At 55.3% G+C, this 15631-nt stretch overlaps 2 protein-coding genes across 3 annotated transcripts in view; one reads left to right on the forward strand and one right to left on the reverse strand.

Annotated features, from left to right (window-relative positions):
• Window positions 1–12849, forward strand: SMCR8 (SMCR8-C9orf72 complex subunit). Its single transcript, XM_004776536.3, has 2 exons — window positions 1–2360; window positions 7684–12849. The coding sequence occupies exons 1-2, from the start codon at window positions 1–3 to the stop codon at window positions 8135–8137; spliced, it is 2814 nt and encodes a 937-aa protein (XP_004776593.1). The 3' UTR covers window positions 8138–12849.
• Window positions 12662–15631, reverse strand: part of SHMT1 (serine hydroxymethyltransferase 1) — a 24991-nt gene continuing 22021 nt past the window's right edge. For both annotated transcript variants that reach the window (XM_004776535.3, XM_004776534.3), the window contains exons 10-12: window positions 14893–15009; window positions 14262–14372; window positions 12662–13711 (exon numbers count right to left, since the gene is read on the reverse strand). In XM_004776535.3, coding sequence (XP_004776592.1) covers window positions 13539–13711; window positions 14262–14372; window positions 14893–15009 — 401 coding nt within the window. In that variant the 3' untranslated portion in view covers window positions 12662–13538. The remainder of the gene's footprint in view (window positions 13712–14261; window positions 14373–14892; window positions 15010–15631) is intronic.

A 15631-nucleotide genomic window follows, 5' to 3' on the forward strand; every position in this document is an offset into this window, starting at 1 on the left:
ATGATCAGCGCCCCTGACGTGGTGGCCTTCACCAAAGAGGAGGAGTACGAAGAGGAGCCTTACAATGAGCCCCCCCTGCCGGAAGAGTACTCGGTGCCACTCTTCCCCTTCGCCAGCCAGGGAGCCAACCCATGGTCCAAACTGTCCGGGGCCAAGTTCTCTCGGGACTTCATCCTTATTTCCGAGTTCTCGGAGCAGGTGGGACCCCAGCCCTTGCTGACCATCCCCAATGACACCAAAGTTTTTGGTACTTTCGATCTCAATTATTTCTCCTTGCGGATCATGTCTGTGGATTACCAGGCTTCCTTTGTGGGCCATCCCCCTGGTTCTGCCTACCCCAAGCTTAACTTTGTGGAGGACTCCAAGGTGGTGCTGGGAGACTCCAAGGAGGGAGCCTTTGCCTATGTGCACCACCTTACCCTGTACGACCTAGAGGCCCGGGGCTTTGTGAGGCCCTTTTGCATGGCTTATATCTCAGCGGACCAGCACAAAATCATGCAGCAGTTTCAAGAGCTCTCGGCTGAATTTTCCAAAGCTTCTGAGTGCTTGAAGACAGGCAACAGGAAGGCTTTTGCGGGAGAACTTGAAAAAAAACTGAAAGACTTGGATTACACCAGGACAGTGCTGCACACGGAAACGGAGATCCAGAAGAAAGCCAATGACAAAGGCTTTTACTCATCTCAGGCAATTGAGAAAGCCAATGAACTGGCCAGTGTAGAGAAGTCCATCATTGAACATCAAGACCTGCTGAAACAGATCCGCTCGTACCCGCATCGAAAGTTGAAGGGGTCTGCTCCGTGTCCTGGGGAGTCGGAACACACCCAGGATCAGGCCAGCCAGGCAGCCGCTACCTCTAACCTTGATGAGTCTGCTGACACAGACCTTTACACCTGCAGACCTGCTTATACCCCAAAACTCATCAAAGCAAAGTCCACCAAGTGTTTTGACAAGAAGCTGAAGACCTTGGAAGAGCTCTGTGACACTGAATATTTCACCCAGACCCTGGCTCAGCTCAGCCACATAGAGCACATGTTCAGAGGAGACCTGTGCTACCTCCTGACCAGCCAGATTGACAGAGCACTTCTAAAACAACAGCATATAACAAACTTTCTCTTCGAAGATTTTGTGGAGGTCGATGACAGGGTGGCAGAGAAACAAGAGAGTGCACCCCCTAGGCCTGGTCCAGGCAGGCCGCCTTCCAGATCTTTGGAGGAATGTCCAATTCCTCAAGTGTTAATTAGCGTAGGTTCTTACAAGTCCAGTGTGGAGTCTGTGCCCATCAAGATGGAGCAGGAACTTGGAGATGAGGAGTACAAGGAAGTGGAGGTGACAGAAATGAGCAGTCTTGACCCCCAGGAAAACTTGGACTACCTGGATATGGATATGAAAGGGAGCATCAGCAGTGGCGAAAGCATCGAGGTTCTAGGCACAGAGAAGTCCGCTGCTGTGCTGCCTAAGTCTGACAGCCAGGCCAGCCTCACGGTGCCACTGAGCCCCCAGGTGGTCCGGAGCAAAGCGGTCAGCCACAGGACCATCAGCGAGGACAGTATTGAAGTCCTCAGCACCTGCCCCTCGGAGGCCCTCATCCCTGACGATTTTAAGGCCAGCTACCCAAGTGCCATTAATGAAGAAGAATCCTATGCAGATGACAGTGACGGAGCCATCCACTTCCGGGCCAGCGTCAGCCCGCCGGAGCTGGGTGAGGCAGAGGAGGGCAGCTTAGAAACCCCCCCGTCACAAATAGACACCTCCTGCTGCATTGGGAAGGAGAGTGACAGTCTGCGGGTGCCCCTCTCCCCTCCAGCCCACATGCCCTTGGACCAGGACGGAGTCGTGAGCATCCCCCCGCAGCGCTATAGGCAGAAGGATCAGGGGTTCCATGTGGACTTTGCATTGGAAAATGCCAACCCTTCCCGAGACGACAGTTCCGAAGGCTTCCCTGCTGATGAACTGGACCCAGATCGCCTGCTGGCGAGCCGGGACGTCAGTAAGACCAGCTTGGACACCTGCTCGGACACTGCCAGCAACATGAGCAGTGTAACCTCCACCAGCTCAGACCGGACTCCCGCCTCCGCTCATTCCAGCGGCTCCTCTTCCGAGAGGCATAAAAAGAGGGCCGGCCAGAACGCCTTAAAATTCATCCGTCAGTACCCCTTTGCCCACCCGGCCATCTACTCCCTGCTCAGCGGAAGGACACTTGTGGTCCTGGGGGAGGACGAGGCCATAGTGAGGAAGCTGGTGACGGCGCTGTCCATCTTTGTCCCCAACCACAGCCGTTATGCCAAACCGGTGAAGCACTGGGTCTGTTCTCCTTTGCATATCACGGATTTTCAGAAGTGGAAGCTTATTGGCCTGCAGAGGTAACTGGTTGCCCGTAGGGGCGGGTGGGGAAGGGCCCCATCCTGTTAGAGACGAGGCTTTGGACGTACAGCCCTCTGGGGGAGGTGCATAGGTTCACGTGGTGGGCCCAGAGTAGGGGGACCTGGCTTCCAGACTGGGCCCTCAACACCAGCTGCTTCTGTAACTTTCGGCAGATCATTCCCTTTCTCTGGTCTTCTGTTTCGTCATCCGTCGTAGGAGGGATTGCCGTTCAGTGCTGGTTGCCAGCCCTGGCCCGTGACCTGCTGTGTCAGAATTATTTAGGAGAGTTTTCTAGATCATGGAGTTCTGGGTCATCTCCCTGCCCCCCACAGAGGTTCTGGTTCAGTTGGTCTAGGGCAAGACCTGGAGTTTCTCTGGTATACGTTAAGGTTTGGGGAGCAACCAGACTTCTAAATTTCAGATTCTTTCTGATTCTCAAATTCACACTCTGGTGTAAATGACGGAGGAGAGGTTGGCTTCTGAGAAAGGGCTGTGATAGTCCTAGAAGATGGCAACCATCACTGTGACAGGGACATCAGGGGACCCCCGTGGCTTTCATTCCACTGTCCTTAGAAGGCTGTCTCGCCCCCCCACCTCCAGAAATGCAAGAGCCACTTCTCTGCTTGAATGCTTTCTATTTCATTTTCCCACAATGCTTATGTTGCAGTAGACTCATTGTGTTTTTTTCAAATACTACTTGACAAGTTGTCTGGCCCAAGGGTCTCTTTCCCTCGGAGTAGGCACGGTGTTCCGTTTCCTCGTTCCCGTCTCTGCACCCACTTGGCACATCTGTAAGACAGGGGTGCTGACACAGCCAGCCTGTGCTTCCCATGCCCATGGGAAGAGAGAAGGGATTTCTGCCACGCTGCAATCAGCAGTCGTTCGTTCCAATTTTTCGACTCTCCTTTTGCATTGTTCCCTAGTATCAGCGAGGTCACCGTCACTCCAGTGGCCTTGTGTTTGCCCCTCTTGCAGGAGTCACCCCGCCCTCGCTCTAACTCTTGCTGTGTTAGGCTTTCCGTGGTGTCGTGGCAGTGGTGTTTAAGCAGGGGGCGCCTCCACGTACTGCCTTGGCTCACTGGTTGTGCTGGTGGGTGCTGGGGCGTCGTCTGGAGGTGCCTGAGCAAGGGAATTGGCCTGGAGGAATTCATAGTTCTCCAGGGGAGATGGGTGACAGGAAGGGGAGTGCCAACAGCAGGTGCATCGTGTGTTTTAAGGAAACAGAGGGGGAGACTGAGTGACGTGTGGGAAGTGAGGGAGGGGCTGCCTGGGGAAGGCTGGGGGTCTTTGGCTGAGGCACCAGGAGGACGAGCTTGCCAGTGTGGGAAAAGAGTGATGACATGGGGACTTGGTGTGACATGGCCCAGACCCCTGGAGCAGCCCCTTCTTCGGGCCGCCCAGGAGACCGAGCAGGGCCCTTGCTTATGGGCGCAGACACAGGCTCGGGAGTGAGAGGCTGCCCCGGGCGCCCTTGCAGACTGTGTCCTTCCTCCCAGGATCCGGTCCCTCTGCTGATGCCAGCTCTGTGCTCAGGTGTAGCTTGTCTGTCCCAGCAAGGCAAGGGCTTTTCAGGGATCGCATTTGCCCCTGATCTTGGTGGAAGAACGGGTTCTTGTCCCTTGCATACACATACCACTTCTCCGAGTGTCTCCCCTCACCCCAGCCCTGACCCTTTTCCCTTTTTCTCCACCAAAAGATGGAGAATGTAAAATGCACTTCAGTCTGTTGTCAGCTGGCTTATCCAGGACCAGGCTCACGACAGTCTTGCCCTTCCCAGAGGCTTTCCCTGAAATTCCCTCCTTAAAAACGGGCTGGGATGGCAAAAGAAGTAATCTTTTCTGCCAGCTCCGTTCCGTCAGGTACCCAGCGGGAGTACGGCGTTGAGGGTTCTGAGGCCTGAGCGGGGCTGCCTTGGGAAGCCTGCTGTGGTCAGTTTATAAAGTCTGTGGCTGCAAGAGAGGGTAGCTGGTGGGTGGGCTCCCTGAGGTGGAGGAGAAGGCAGGAGGTGGTCTGAGTCCTGGGCCAGTAGTCAGCCACTGTGGGCACATGAACAAGTCTCTCCTCCACTATGAGAGGGTCGGATCCCTGGATGATCATTACCCAAATATTTATAGAGGACTGTGAAACGCTAGCCCCTCAGCCCACAGCCAGAATCATACGGTGAGTCAGCCGTGGTGCATCCCCGTGACAGGCCGAGCACCGTCTTCGGGGTTGGGGAGCGTCCCTCACACCAGTCCCCGCTCTGTCACCATACTGTCAGCTTGACGTCTCAGGCTCTTTCTGTCTATAGACGGAGTTGCCAAGACCTGTCTCGTGAGAGCGGGTGTGGAAAGGCCCATTGCATCTGGTCTGTGTCTGATCAGTGAGAGCACGTCTCTGATAACCTGGCAGGGATGCACACAGGCTGAAGGGAGGCTGGCCAGGGCCGCCAATGCTGAGTGGGGCCCTCACCAGCCCACCTTCAGAGCCTTTAGCCATCCCTCTGAGGAGGCGAGAGGCCCATCAGAAGTGACAGACGAGAGCATTGCAAACAGTCCCGAGAGGGGGAGCGTCTCCCAGTGCTCACCTTCCCAGACCTTCTAGACGTGCACAGGTGTTGGGGAATGGCAAGGGCTGCCTCCAGAGGGTCCTGCTCTGGTGTGAGATAGTGTGCGGGGGCTCTAGGCCTTGTTCGCTAGGGGGCATGTCACTGGAGTGGGGACTGGATTTGCCACAGCTCTCCCGAGGAAATCCTGGGAGGTAGATGGCAGACACCATCTGAATGTATCCAGAGACAAAAGCCGTGGAGTTGTGGCCCAGGGCAGGTAGGGAGGGGCGCTGTGGGTTCTGATGCTTCTACGATCGGCCCTGTGGATTTTTGGACCAGGCCTCTTCTGTCTCTCATTCACCCAGCAAAGCTTGTTGAACGCACCTGTGAGCCGGGCTTCCCAGGCTTCATGTGTGGAGAGCTGCAGGAAAGGGTCACGTCTGGAAAGAACGTAACACCCTTTGCTGTGCTCGCCCTTTGAGGAAGTGCTCAGAGCTATGGGTATCAGTGGTGAGTCACCCCAGCTGGCAGAACCAGTGCTGAAACTGGGAGGCAGGAGGATGCCCATCTGAGGATGGGCATTAAAGAGTCATAGTAGAAGAGGGGCCTTTGTGTGGCCATGAACTTCCTTGCCCAGGGTGGAGATGGGAATGGGGGGAGCTCCGGTCTGGGGGAGCTGGGTTAACCTGTGTGCTAGGTTAACCTGGAATCTGAGAATTGAGACCCAGGAGAGTCTCTCCCCACTCAGGTGCTCTGGACTGCAGTGAAAACCAGCTCTGATGATGAACCATTTTTAAAGACTCCCCCCTCCATAGCTGCCAGCTGCATTAGTGCTTGACTTTTTTCCCCCTAAAGTAGGCCTTCTGCCTGCAGATGCTCATGCATTGGATCCATCACTTGTGGGTACGCGATGGGCAGATAACCATGTTGGTTTCCCATTATTTTACATCAGAATGAAGGAAAATTGTATTGCTTGCCAAGTTGCAGGAACAGGCCCTGGACAACTCAGTACGGATGGGAGGAGGTGCTAGGAGGTGGGTCAGAGGCCCTGGTTGAGTCCTGCCTCAGCCACTTTGCAGCTGGGGGACCTTGCGTGAGTCACGGCCCCTTTCTGGGCCTCGGTGTTCGCATCCACCCAGAGCCTACCCCCGGCATTGGGACGGACGTTAAGGAATCTAAGGTGTGGGAGGTGAAGCCGGAGGCTCTCAGTCACCTTGCAGTGTCACCGGGACCAGAGGTGTGGGCTTGCCGCTTTCCATGCTGCCTTGCCCCCTGGTGAGGAGTGTTGTGGGAAGACTCCTGTGGGGAGATGTGGGGTGCCAGAGCTCCCTGGGGACGGCCGGGCCTGAGGCCGGGTGTTCAGCATGAAGGGGGCTGGAGTGGAGGGGCAGGAGCATGGGGAGGGGAGGCCTGGCTTTGCCACCGCAGCAGAACCTCGGAGGGGCCAGATGTGCCCAGCTCAAGGGGGCATTTGGCATTTGGGGGCATTATGGACGGGGCCCCTCCTGGGGTGGAGGTTGCCTGAGCACATTGGTAGTGTGGCTGAGGAGGCCTGGGTCCCCGAGAAGCCAGGGAGCTGCCTGGCCTCATCACCCATGTGACGAGGGCCATAGCCCACTGCTCGCCTCGTGGTTTCCAGGACGCATGGCCTGTGTGGTTCTGTCTTTTCGTCTGTGACCCTGCTCTTGTGTGGTCCGGATGCCATCCCAGGTTCTCGGAGCCCACCTTTGTTATAAGGCCCGTTCCTCCAGAACCTTCCTGGCCCTGGTGCTCCCTCTTTCACTCGGGGTCCCCTGGGCATGTTTTATCTTCCCAGCCGACCAGGCTCATACCTCACTCCCTCCTCTGCCCCCAGGTTGCTGCCTGGCACACAGCAGATGCTGTTAACTGTACAAGGACATGACAACACCCAGGAAGGAAAAAATATAATGAGATTGCCTTGGTCCCCCAAGTGCCTGTCATTCCTCTGTACGCAGTACCTGAGACCTAACACAAGCTGTGAATTCCAGATGTGTGTTGGTCTGAAATCTCTGGTCAGCCAGACCTTTGCCGGACTGCAAGGCCGGCCGACTCTGGCTTCTCTGGGAAGACTGATCTAGAGGGTTTTAAAGAGCTGCTTACTAGGGTGGGTCACCCTGATCCCTTCCCTCCCTGGGCTAGCCTTGCCTGCCTGTGCTCTGTGCGGGCCGTAGCGGGCACTGGGCTTGAGGCAAGTTCAGCCAGTCCCGGCCCGCAGAGGCGCCGTGCGGTGGGAGAGACAGGAGATAAATGGCCGTCCCCATATTGTTCGGTGCTAGGCTGTCAAGACTGAGGGCCAGGCACTGTCCTAAACACGACCAATTTTGTCTGTGCAGTGACTGCGTGAGGCAGGACTGGTTATCCCTGTGTTACAGATGGGGCTCAGAGGGGGTAGGGAACTTGGCCAAGGTCACAAAGTAAAAAAGTAGAGAAGCTGAGGGAGGGGATCAGGAGTGGCTGGGTAAGGTTTAAGTTGGCGTAGAGGCAAGGACAAATGGGAGGGAAGGGTTCCCTGGGCAGAGCCTACAGGCCCGGGGTTTTGAGGCCCTACTGAGAGTGTGGCATGGCTTCCAGGAAGTCATCGTGGAAGTCACAGATGGGGTTTGAGAGGCCCATGGGCCACGCCCAGGCACTCAGACTTGATCGCAAGGGTGGTGAGGAGCCCTTTGAAGGGCATCAGGGTCAGATTTGCCTTCCAGAAAGAGCGAGGGAGCGTTGGCTGGTGGGAGCCGGCCGGGCCCAAGCCTTTCCTCCTGACGCTGGCCTGTGTGTTTCAGGGTGGCGTCCCCCGCTGGCACCAGCAGCCTCCACGCCCTGAGCCGCTATAGCCGCTACACCAGCGTCCTGGACCTAGACAACAAGGCCCTCCGCTGCCCCCTATACCGGGGCGCCCTGGTGCCCCGGCTGGCCGACCACCGCACGCAGATTAAGCGGGGCAGCACCTACTACCTGCACGTCCAAACCGTGCTGACCGAGCTCTGCTCCAAGGCCTTCCTCTACACTTTCTGCCACCACCTGCACCTGCCCGCACACGACCAGGAGACCCCGGACGTGGTTGCTGGACGCCAGGCGAGCTTTCTGAAGCTGACCCTGGGCCTGGTGAACGAGGACGTGAAGGTGGTCCAGCACCTGGCCGAGCTGCTGAAGCTGCGCTACACGCAGGAGGCTCCCGGAACCGGCCGCCCCACGCTCAGGTTCGACTACGTGCCCAGCTTTTTGTACAAGATCTGACATCCGCCCCAGCTACTGTGACCGAGACCTGTGACCCAGGGTACAGGGAGGGGGGGGGCGTGAGCGAGCAGGCCTCTGAGCTTTTGAGACTTCTGGTGTCATCGGGGGAGGGAACGCAAGGTGGCAGCCCCGGTCCCCGGGTGGCGTTGGGTGGGCTGGGAGGTGGACTCGGGCAGAGGTGGGTGCCTGGTTCTCGGCGTCAGTGAGGACAGCGACAGACCCGACTCCACCTAGCAAGGAGTGGCTCCTGCGGTCGGGAGGGGGGCCACTTGGCTTCCTGAGGACTGGGCAGCAGGCCGGGAGGGAGCCAGCACTCTCTCGATGGGGCGGGATGAAGGGCAGAAAGGTGAAACCTAGACAGGAGGGGCATGCTGGCAGGGTCAGCTCCCAAACACTGGGTGGCCAGATCAGGGGAAGCACTCCGTTCCCTGGAACAGTTTAGTGGGGGACAGGACGACAGACCATCCATTGCCTCATCCAGATCCCACCTGGGGTCCTTCCCTCCGGCCCCCTAGAGCCCACCATCCCGGAGGAGGCCCCTGGATGAGTGAGGTGGAGGGAGGCAGCTCTGCCTCAGCTGGGCGCTGGCAGACACAGAACCTTCTGGGCCCCGAGGCTGTAGGGAGAGCGAGCATTACCCTGTCTGGTCCTGGCTTCCGCACTAGGCACAGAAGTGCCAGTGGGTGGTCTTTGCCGCTGCTTTTTCCGGGGCAGCAGGAGTAGCTAGAGTTAGGCACTCGTCCTTGCTTGTGAGTGAGAACCACACTCGTAGCTAGAGAGCCTGGGAGACGGGCAGGGCCGTGAGGCCTCGAGGCCGTCAGCACTGTGCAAGGGTTGGGGAGCCAGCAGGCCTCTGGGAGGCTGGAGGCCATGAGGCCACACTGTGCTCTTGGGGACGGTCGGCAGATGTGCTGGGTCTCAGCCGAGGTCCCCCTCCCTCCCCCAGTCCTCTACCCACAGCAAACCTTTGCAACCACTTCACTACCTCTTGCAGGGTCTCCTGGGCATGGGGACAGTGGGGTTCTGCCCAGCTGGTTGGTCTGGGAAGGCAGCCCAGCTGGCGAGAACCCAGGGCCAGGGTCTTCTCCGGGAAGGAGGAAAGCCTCCTTGCATGGCTGTCTTCATGGACCTGGCCCATGGGAGCCTCCCCACTGCTCACTTCTGCCCCCGCGCCGCCCCCGCAAATACACAAACCTCACCCCTGTTCACTCCCACCGCACTCGAGCCCCCCAGGTATGGTTACCTCACCGCGGCCACTCACCTTGCAGCAGCTCACTCCCAGCCCCACGTGAGCCCTCCCCCCAGGGAAGGAGACAGTCCCCACTTCACTCGCCGTGACCTCCCTAATGCCCCTGACACAGTTGCTGTTGGTTTGTAGATGGAGAATTTCTTGCAACCTTGCAATTTTTATACTCTTTTTCCCCCGTTTTTTTCCTCCAAGTAGGGAAAACCCTTAGTATGACAGCTTTTTAACGTGGTCCGAGAGAATTGTGCAGCAGACCCGGACCCGGACTGGCCAGAAGGCGGTTGCTCCTGGGCGTGCACGTCTCTGGGCGCTGCATACTGTGTCCTTGGGGTCTTGCTGTCGAGATCTGCCTCCCCGGCAGCTCCATGGTGCACCACGGAGGCCGTGTAGGGCAGGCAGGGACCCGAGACGAGTGTTCGTGTCATGTCACTCCTGTGGCCCCTTCCTTGTCCAGCTCCTCCATTGGCTCCCGGCCGTCGGCTTCTGTCAGGGCCCCCAGTCCTGGAAGGAGGTGTGTGATTTTGCTTCTGAGCCTGGGATTGAGAAAGAACCTTCTGTGGCAGACGGTCTGTCTACATCCCATGGGTTTTCTTTGTACCTGTGCCCGTTGCATATGTTCCCACGCAGAAGAGTCGCCAGGAACGACTTGGCAGCTTCGAAAGGCGAAGCTTGTGTTTGCACGTGGTGAAGGCTGTGTAGAAAGCCTGTTTCTCTCCGTGGCCTCCCCGCTTCATCGCTGCCTCCAGTGTCCCTCATGTTCAAGATGCTGTTTTGTTCTCTAACTGGGCGGCTCACTGTTGTCTGCTCATGCCTCCAGGGACATGACCTTACGACACTTTATCTCCATGGCACGGGAAGGTCTCTGGGGTCCACTGACAAGACTGAAAGTAATCATTGGTACCTTCGTTAACTTTTCTTTTCTGTGTCACACCATCGTGGACAGCACAGTGGTGTCACCGTGCTGTCACCCAGGAAACTGATCAAGGCAGAAGGTCAGTCCTCCGTGGCATTCCAGCAGCAAAAGCCATCACTACAGTGCTCTGAAGTAGATGTCACTTTGGAGGGGGTTTGCGTGGAAGCTCTGTCTCAGGGATGGTTACAAAGGCCCAGGAGGCTGAGGCGAGGGACCAGGCGGGGGTGAGCAGAACAGGCATGTCCTGTCCTGGGGCTGGCCTCCGGCTCAACTAAGGAAGGATTTTCTCCTTAACCTTCCTGCATGGCTTCACGGACCAGTAGGTAGATTCTAGGTTTTAAATTTTGGTTAAAGTCTAACTTTCCATTGTGGCCATTTCAAAGGATGGCTGGATGCCAGGGGTGTTTCTTTCCAGAGGGATTTCAAGGTGGTGCTGGGACAGAGCCAGATTGGGAGGCGCTGGACACCGTGAACCTGCACTTCCCAGACCCCCTCCACTTTGGAGAACCCACTGGGAAGTCCTTCATCTCAATCTGAAGGTGGGGGGAGCCCTATACAGTGGGACTCCTCTCTTTATGAATTTTCATTTGAGTTTTGTCTCAAATAAAACGTGTTAAAAACACTTCGCAGAAAATAGAGGACATCTGTGCCTCTTACTACTTTGTCAGTCCTGACTCCCTTTGAAGTCCCAGGCACCAGAAGTGTGTATGGGGTTTATTTCGGCTTTAATTCTCATCTAGTCACACTTCCTGCCCCACCCCCAACCCTTTTTCAAGCAGGTCCAGGCCGAGAGCAGGCTGATCAGCTAGTGGCCCTGCAGCGGTGATTTCTAGAAACTCCATGTGACAGAGTCATCAGAGCCTTTGTAGCACCGGGGCCCTTGGGATGCTCTGACCTGAGCCGCTGTTTCCTTAGGGATCTTGCTCCTTTGGTAGAATCTTCAGATTTTAGAAATCGTGACTTATCCATGATTTACTGTAGTGGCTGAAGTTACATGACTTGCACCAGAATTTGGAAATGAACCATGGTCCCCCCCCGCCGTCATTTCCCATCCAGCTTTTAACTTCTTTGTTGCTATATTTAAGGTACAGTAGGTTTCCACCTCAGACAAAGAACACAGCCCAGTTCAAATACCAGGAAGGTCAACAGATTGTACCCCAAGTGCCAGGGTTGCTACAGTTCCGTGATGTGTTTCGGAGGCTGAGAGCAGCAAGAGCTCGCCTACACACTGACCACCCACTTCTGCCAGTGCTGGATGCATGCCCCCACCTCCCTGGGGGTGTTGCAAGGCAGGGAAGCATCTCATGCTACTGCCCAGCTGGTAACACTCAGCTGGTGGGGAACCCATCCACAAGTACCGATCACCTTCTGAGGAACCCATCTCCCAAGCCAGCAATCCGGTTTTACTTCCCATCTCCCTAGAAAGCTCAGAAGAAAGTGCCTTGGTTTGTGCTCTGAAGCCCACCAGCCAGCCCTCTGGCTCTTCCCCAGTCCTGTGATAGAAAGTGATGGAACTGGAATCTTCCAAGGAGATATGGTATTAACAGACCTTGAAACAGAAAAAGCATCAAATTTTTGCCTCTGGCTGGAAAGACCACCAGTCTCAGCTGCAAAAGTCTGAGCACACCAAGTGTTCCTGAGCCCTCAGAGAAAGCTGTGAGCCTTCACCTAATCTGATCTTACCTGTCAAGGTTTGGTTATGGCCGTGGGGAGGAGGAAGTGGGGGCTGGGGCAGAAGGGAGCCCCGCGCAAGCACTTTGCAGTGAATTAAACTGCTGCTAGGGAGCCCCAGCTTCCTGGGAATAATTGTTCAGCTCCAAAATGGAGGCCACGTTGTGAGGGGATATTGGAGGTGGTGTTTGTCTTCAGTTCCGGAAAGGGGGAGCCAAGACTGGCTTGGCAGGATCATGGCTCCCAAAGTTAAGGCAGATGGGGACTGGTGTGTCACCCACCCGCCATGGAGTCTGCAAGCAGCCCGTCCCCACTCGTGCTGGAGTGAACGCCAAGAACATGCTGGACCCCAGGCCCCAGGGGCGCCCTCCAGGCAGGACTATGGGGTGCCTCGCTCACTGACTGCCCAATGCTGGCTGGCTGTACAGCTTGGGCTAAAAAAAAAAAATGCCACCTTTTAAAAAGGCCACAGTGAAAAGCATAGTCTGTGATGAATTCGTATCTGTTATTTTTGGAGAGCTATTTTATTACTGCATGTTCTTTTGTCCACGCGTGTGAACGCTGAGTCCCACCACCGCGTGAGCTGCGCTCGTCCCAGCACGCGCCCCTTGGACACCCGCGTGACTGCAGCTCCTGGGTGGGGCTGCACCGGAATTTAACCAGAGTCAATGCCAAACAAATAGTCTGAGAAGTGTACTTTTTAAGAAATTAATTTATTTGAGTTCAGATATTTTTGAAATATAAAAATTGGTTGTATTTTTTAAAGCTATAATTCTTGTAGACATTCTGTGGTTACAAATTTGATTGTGCTTATTATTAAAAATGGTCATCTATGTTTTGCACTTCAGCTTTGTGAAAAATAAAGTTTCTCTGGGAAGGTGACATTTGGTTTCCTGATTATAGGAGGGAGCTGGTTATCCTGCACAGGGCAGGGAATCCCCCCCACTGCCGCCACCGCTGGTTCTCACCCTATAAGACCTAGCAACCCCCGCCCCCAGGGGTGGGGGGTGAAGGCAGCTGTTTCCACAATGTCCTGAGCCGCTGTGGAGAAACTCCTACCATACTGGGCAGCACCTTGTAGAACTCACCAGAAGCTTCAAAATTTCTCAGTTTTGACAGCCGTCAGTCAGTCCTACTTTGGCAGCCCTCCACGTAGTAAGATACCAAGAAGGGGCAGCTCTGAATTTGAGTGGTTGTCTATCGCAGTGTGGGGGAACCCAGTAACTCAGAGAAGGGTGAGTACACCTACTGAGGTCTTTCCAGTCGCTTACCCTGAACCCAGTCTAAGTATTTCATTTTTCCATAAGAACTATTTATACAACTGAGAGAAAGGGTCAGATGTAAACACCTTGAAAACGTCCCAAAATTACTAAGTTACTAACAGTGGGTCTTAAAAACAAATTTTGATTCATGAATTCATGAAGGAGGTTAATTTGAGGAAAGCCCAAAAAGAAACCCCCTCAGAGGGCATGGAGAAGTTGATGCAGCTGGGTCCTGCATGGGGCCAGTCTTCGTCTTGACTCAGAAGGACACCAGGTTCCTGGGCAGGTGTGGGCAGGCGGGCAGCTCCTCTAGAACTCAGGCAGGCCAGGCAGAGGGAATAGAGACGCAAAGCTCTCCACTTCCTCCCTAAGCACCCTGATGGCCCGTTGGTGCTTCTCGTCCCCTGCCAGTTTCTCTCTGAACTCCTTCAGGGTGGCCTTGGCCCCAATGTCATTCTGTATCTGCAGAGTCAGTTCTATTCCTGTGCCGGCAGAAGACAAAACGAATCCTGTGTGGGCTGGCAGATAGCCATGATTTTGTCCCCATCTATGCCTCCAGAATCCCTTCATTTCTAACCCCACTCGTGCTGGAGTGAACGCCCAACTACCATGCTAGAACTTTGGCCTAAGAAATTTAACATGGGAGAGGTACAGAAGGAAAGAGCAGCAAGGATTCTTACCTGGACAGGTGTTTTGATCACAAGCAATAGAACAAGCTTCTAGAACTGTGCTGTGCTGCAGCTCAGTGGGCCCAAGAACACACCTGAGGCTCAACTATCGATGTGTGCCCAGCAGCCGTAGGTGTGAAGCTGGACCTCAGAAATGATTCTCGTGTGCCCTCTTCCTGGGGCAGGACGAGTGTACCGCCCTCTCAGACTAAACGGTTTCTTAAGGTGATTCTTACTATCTTTTGTCCCCCACACTCCGCCTCAACATGAACTGCCCTTCAGCGGCTGGGTCTCAATTGCTCGGTCCCAATCAGAAACCCCGGACGCAGATCGGAGTGGCTGACTTCCAAACCTTTATCCTCACCTCGGTGAATAAACTGGGCTACTTTCTGGAACTCTTTTTCCAATAGTCCTCTCGATGTCAGGGCTGGAGTCCCCAGACGCAGTCCACTGGGCCGCAGTGCACTTTTGTCACCTTCAAGATAAACAGGCTCTGTCCCTGGGCCGTACCTGACTCCCCACTGACCACTGTGCATTTAAGACTCTTAGCCAAAAAAAGTGGCCTGTGGATGGCAGCTGTTTCTAGGAAGCAGAGTGCTGCCAACTGAAATGCCAGAGACAGGAACAAAGGCACAGGGAGAGAGCCGCGCATTTTGGCCACTGTACTGAAACAGGAGGTTGCTTTCCGTGTCAGCCCTTGCAATGCAAAGCAAGGCTAGCATCTGTGTTAGGTGCATCACCCACATTCTTACAACCCCCCGAGACATCTAGCCTGTCCCAGAGGCCCCTGCTTCCCTTATCCCAGCCCGTCTCAGTCCCTCCCTGTCACCAGGAGGGTTTGATCTACGTCGGAAAGAATAGGCTGGGAGACAGCCACGATGTTGCCCCCATGTATGTACCCCCTCCAAAATCCCTTTGTGTCTGTCCCCTGAGCCCAATTACCACCAACTAGAATTTTGGCCAAAAGAAATGTATTTGGCCAGGAAGATTCTTACCTGGACAGGTGTTCTTATTACAGGCAATAGAACAGGCTTCTAGAACCTTCTCAGCCCTTCCGCCATCTGTGCCTTTGGAACGGAGATCCACGAGGATCAAATGGTTGTCAGAACCACCTGGAAAGCCAAGTCGGACATGGAAGAATAGAGAAACTTGATTCCATGCCAAGTGAAGGAGTCTCCCTCTTCCTAAGAAGCAAGGGTTAAGGCTGAAGGAGGCCCAAGCAGAGGTCAGGAAGGTGAGCACCCCACCATGTGTGCTGGAAGGCTTTAATCCCCTGCTAAACAAAAGATGCTCCAGGGCTGAAGGGTACAGGCTAAGGGGAACCCCCAGTGGCTTTCCAAGCCCACTGCTGTGCCCCAGCACCTGGCACAGGACAAGGGCCTGGCAGCTTGTCTGGGCAGTGACAGCTTATTCAGTGCCACTGGCAGATCCCACTGGCTCTGACAGATCACTTGGAGTTCCCCATGTGTCCTGGAACTCCATCTACAAGAACCCCTCAAAGGCAGCCTCAGATAGCAAGGAGTGGCTGACTTTGCAGAGCACACTGGAAGTGCCAGGCTCTGCTGGGCTGCCTTGCATTTTATCCCTAATTCCGCCAGGTTGACAATGTTTACACTGTTATCAAAGCGGTACAGATAAGGGGTGCCTGGGTGGCTCAGTCGGTCAAGTGTCTGACTTCAGCTCAGGTCATGACATCAGGGTCCTGGGATCGAGCCCTACATCGGGCTCCCTGCT

Source organism: Mustela putorius, unplaced genomic scaffold, assembly GCF_011764305.1.
Source record: "Mustela putorius furo isolate JIRA1106 unplaced genomic scaffold, ASM1176430v1.1 tig00000731_pilon_pilon_pilon, whole genome shotgun sequence".
NCBI lineage: Eukaryota > Metazoa > Chordata > Mammalia > Carnivora > Mustelidae > Mustela > Mustela putorius.

Coding starts and splice junctions, on each gene's coding strand:
- SMCR8 (XM_004776536.3), top strand. CDS start 1: ATGATCAGCGCCCCTGACGTGGTGGCCTTCACCAAAGAGGAGGAGTAC. Junction 2,361..7,683: donor AAGCTTATTGGCCTGCAGAG/GTAACTGGTTGC, acceptor TGTGTGTTTCAG/GGTGGCGTCCCCCGCTGGCA.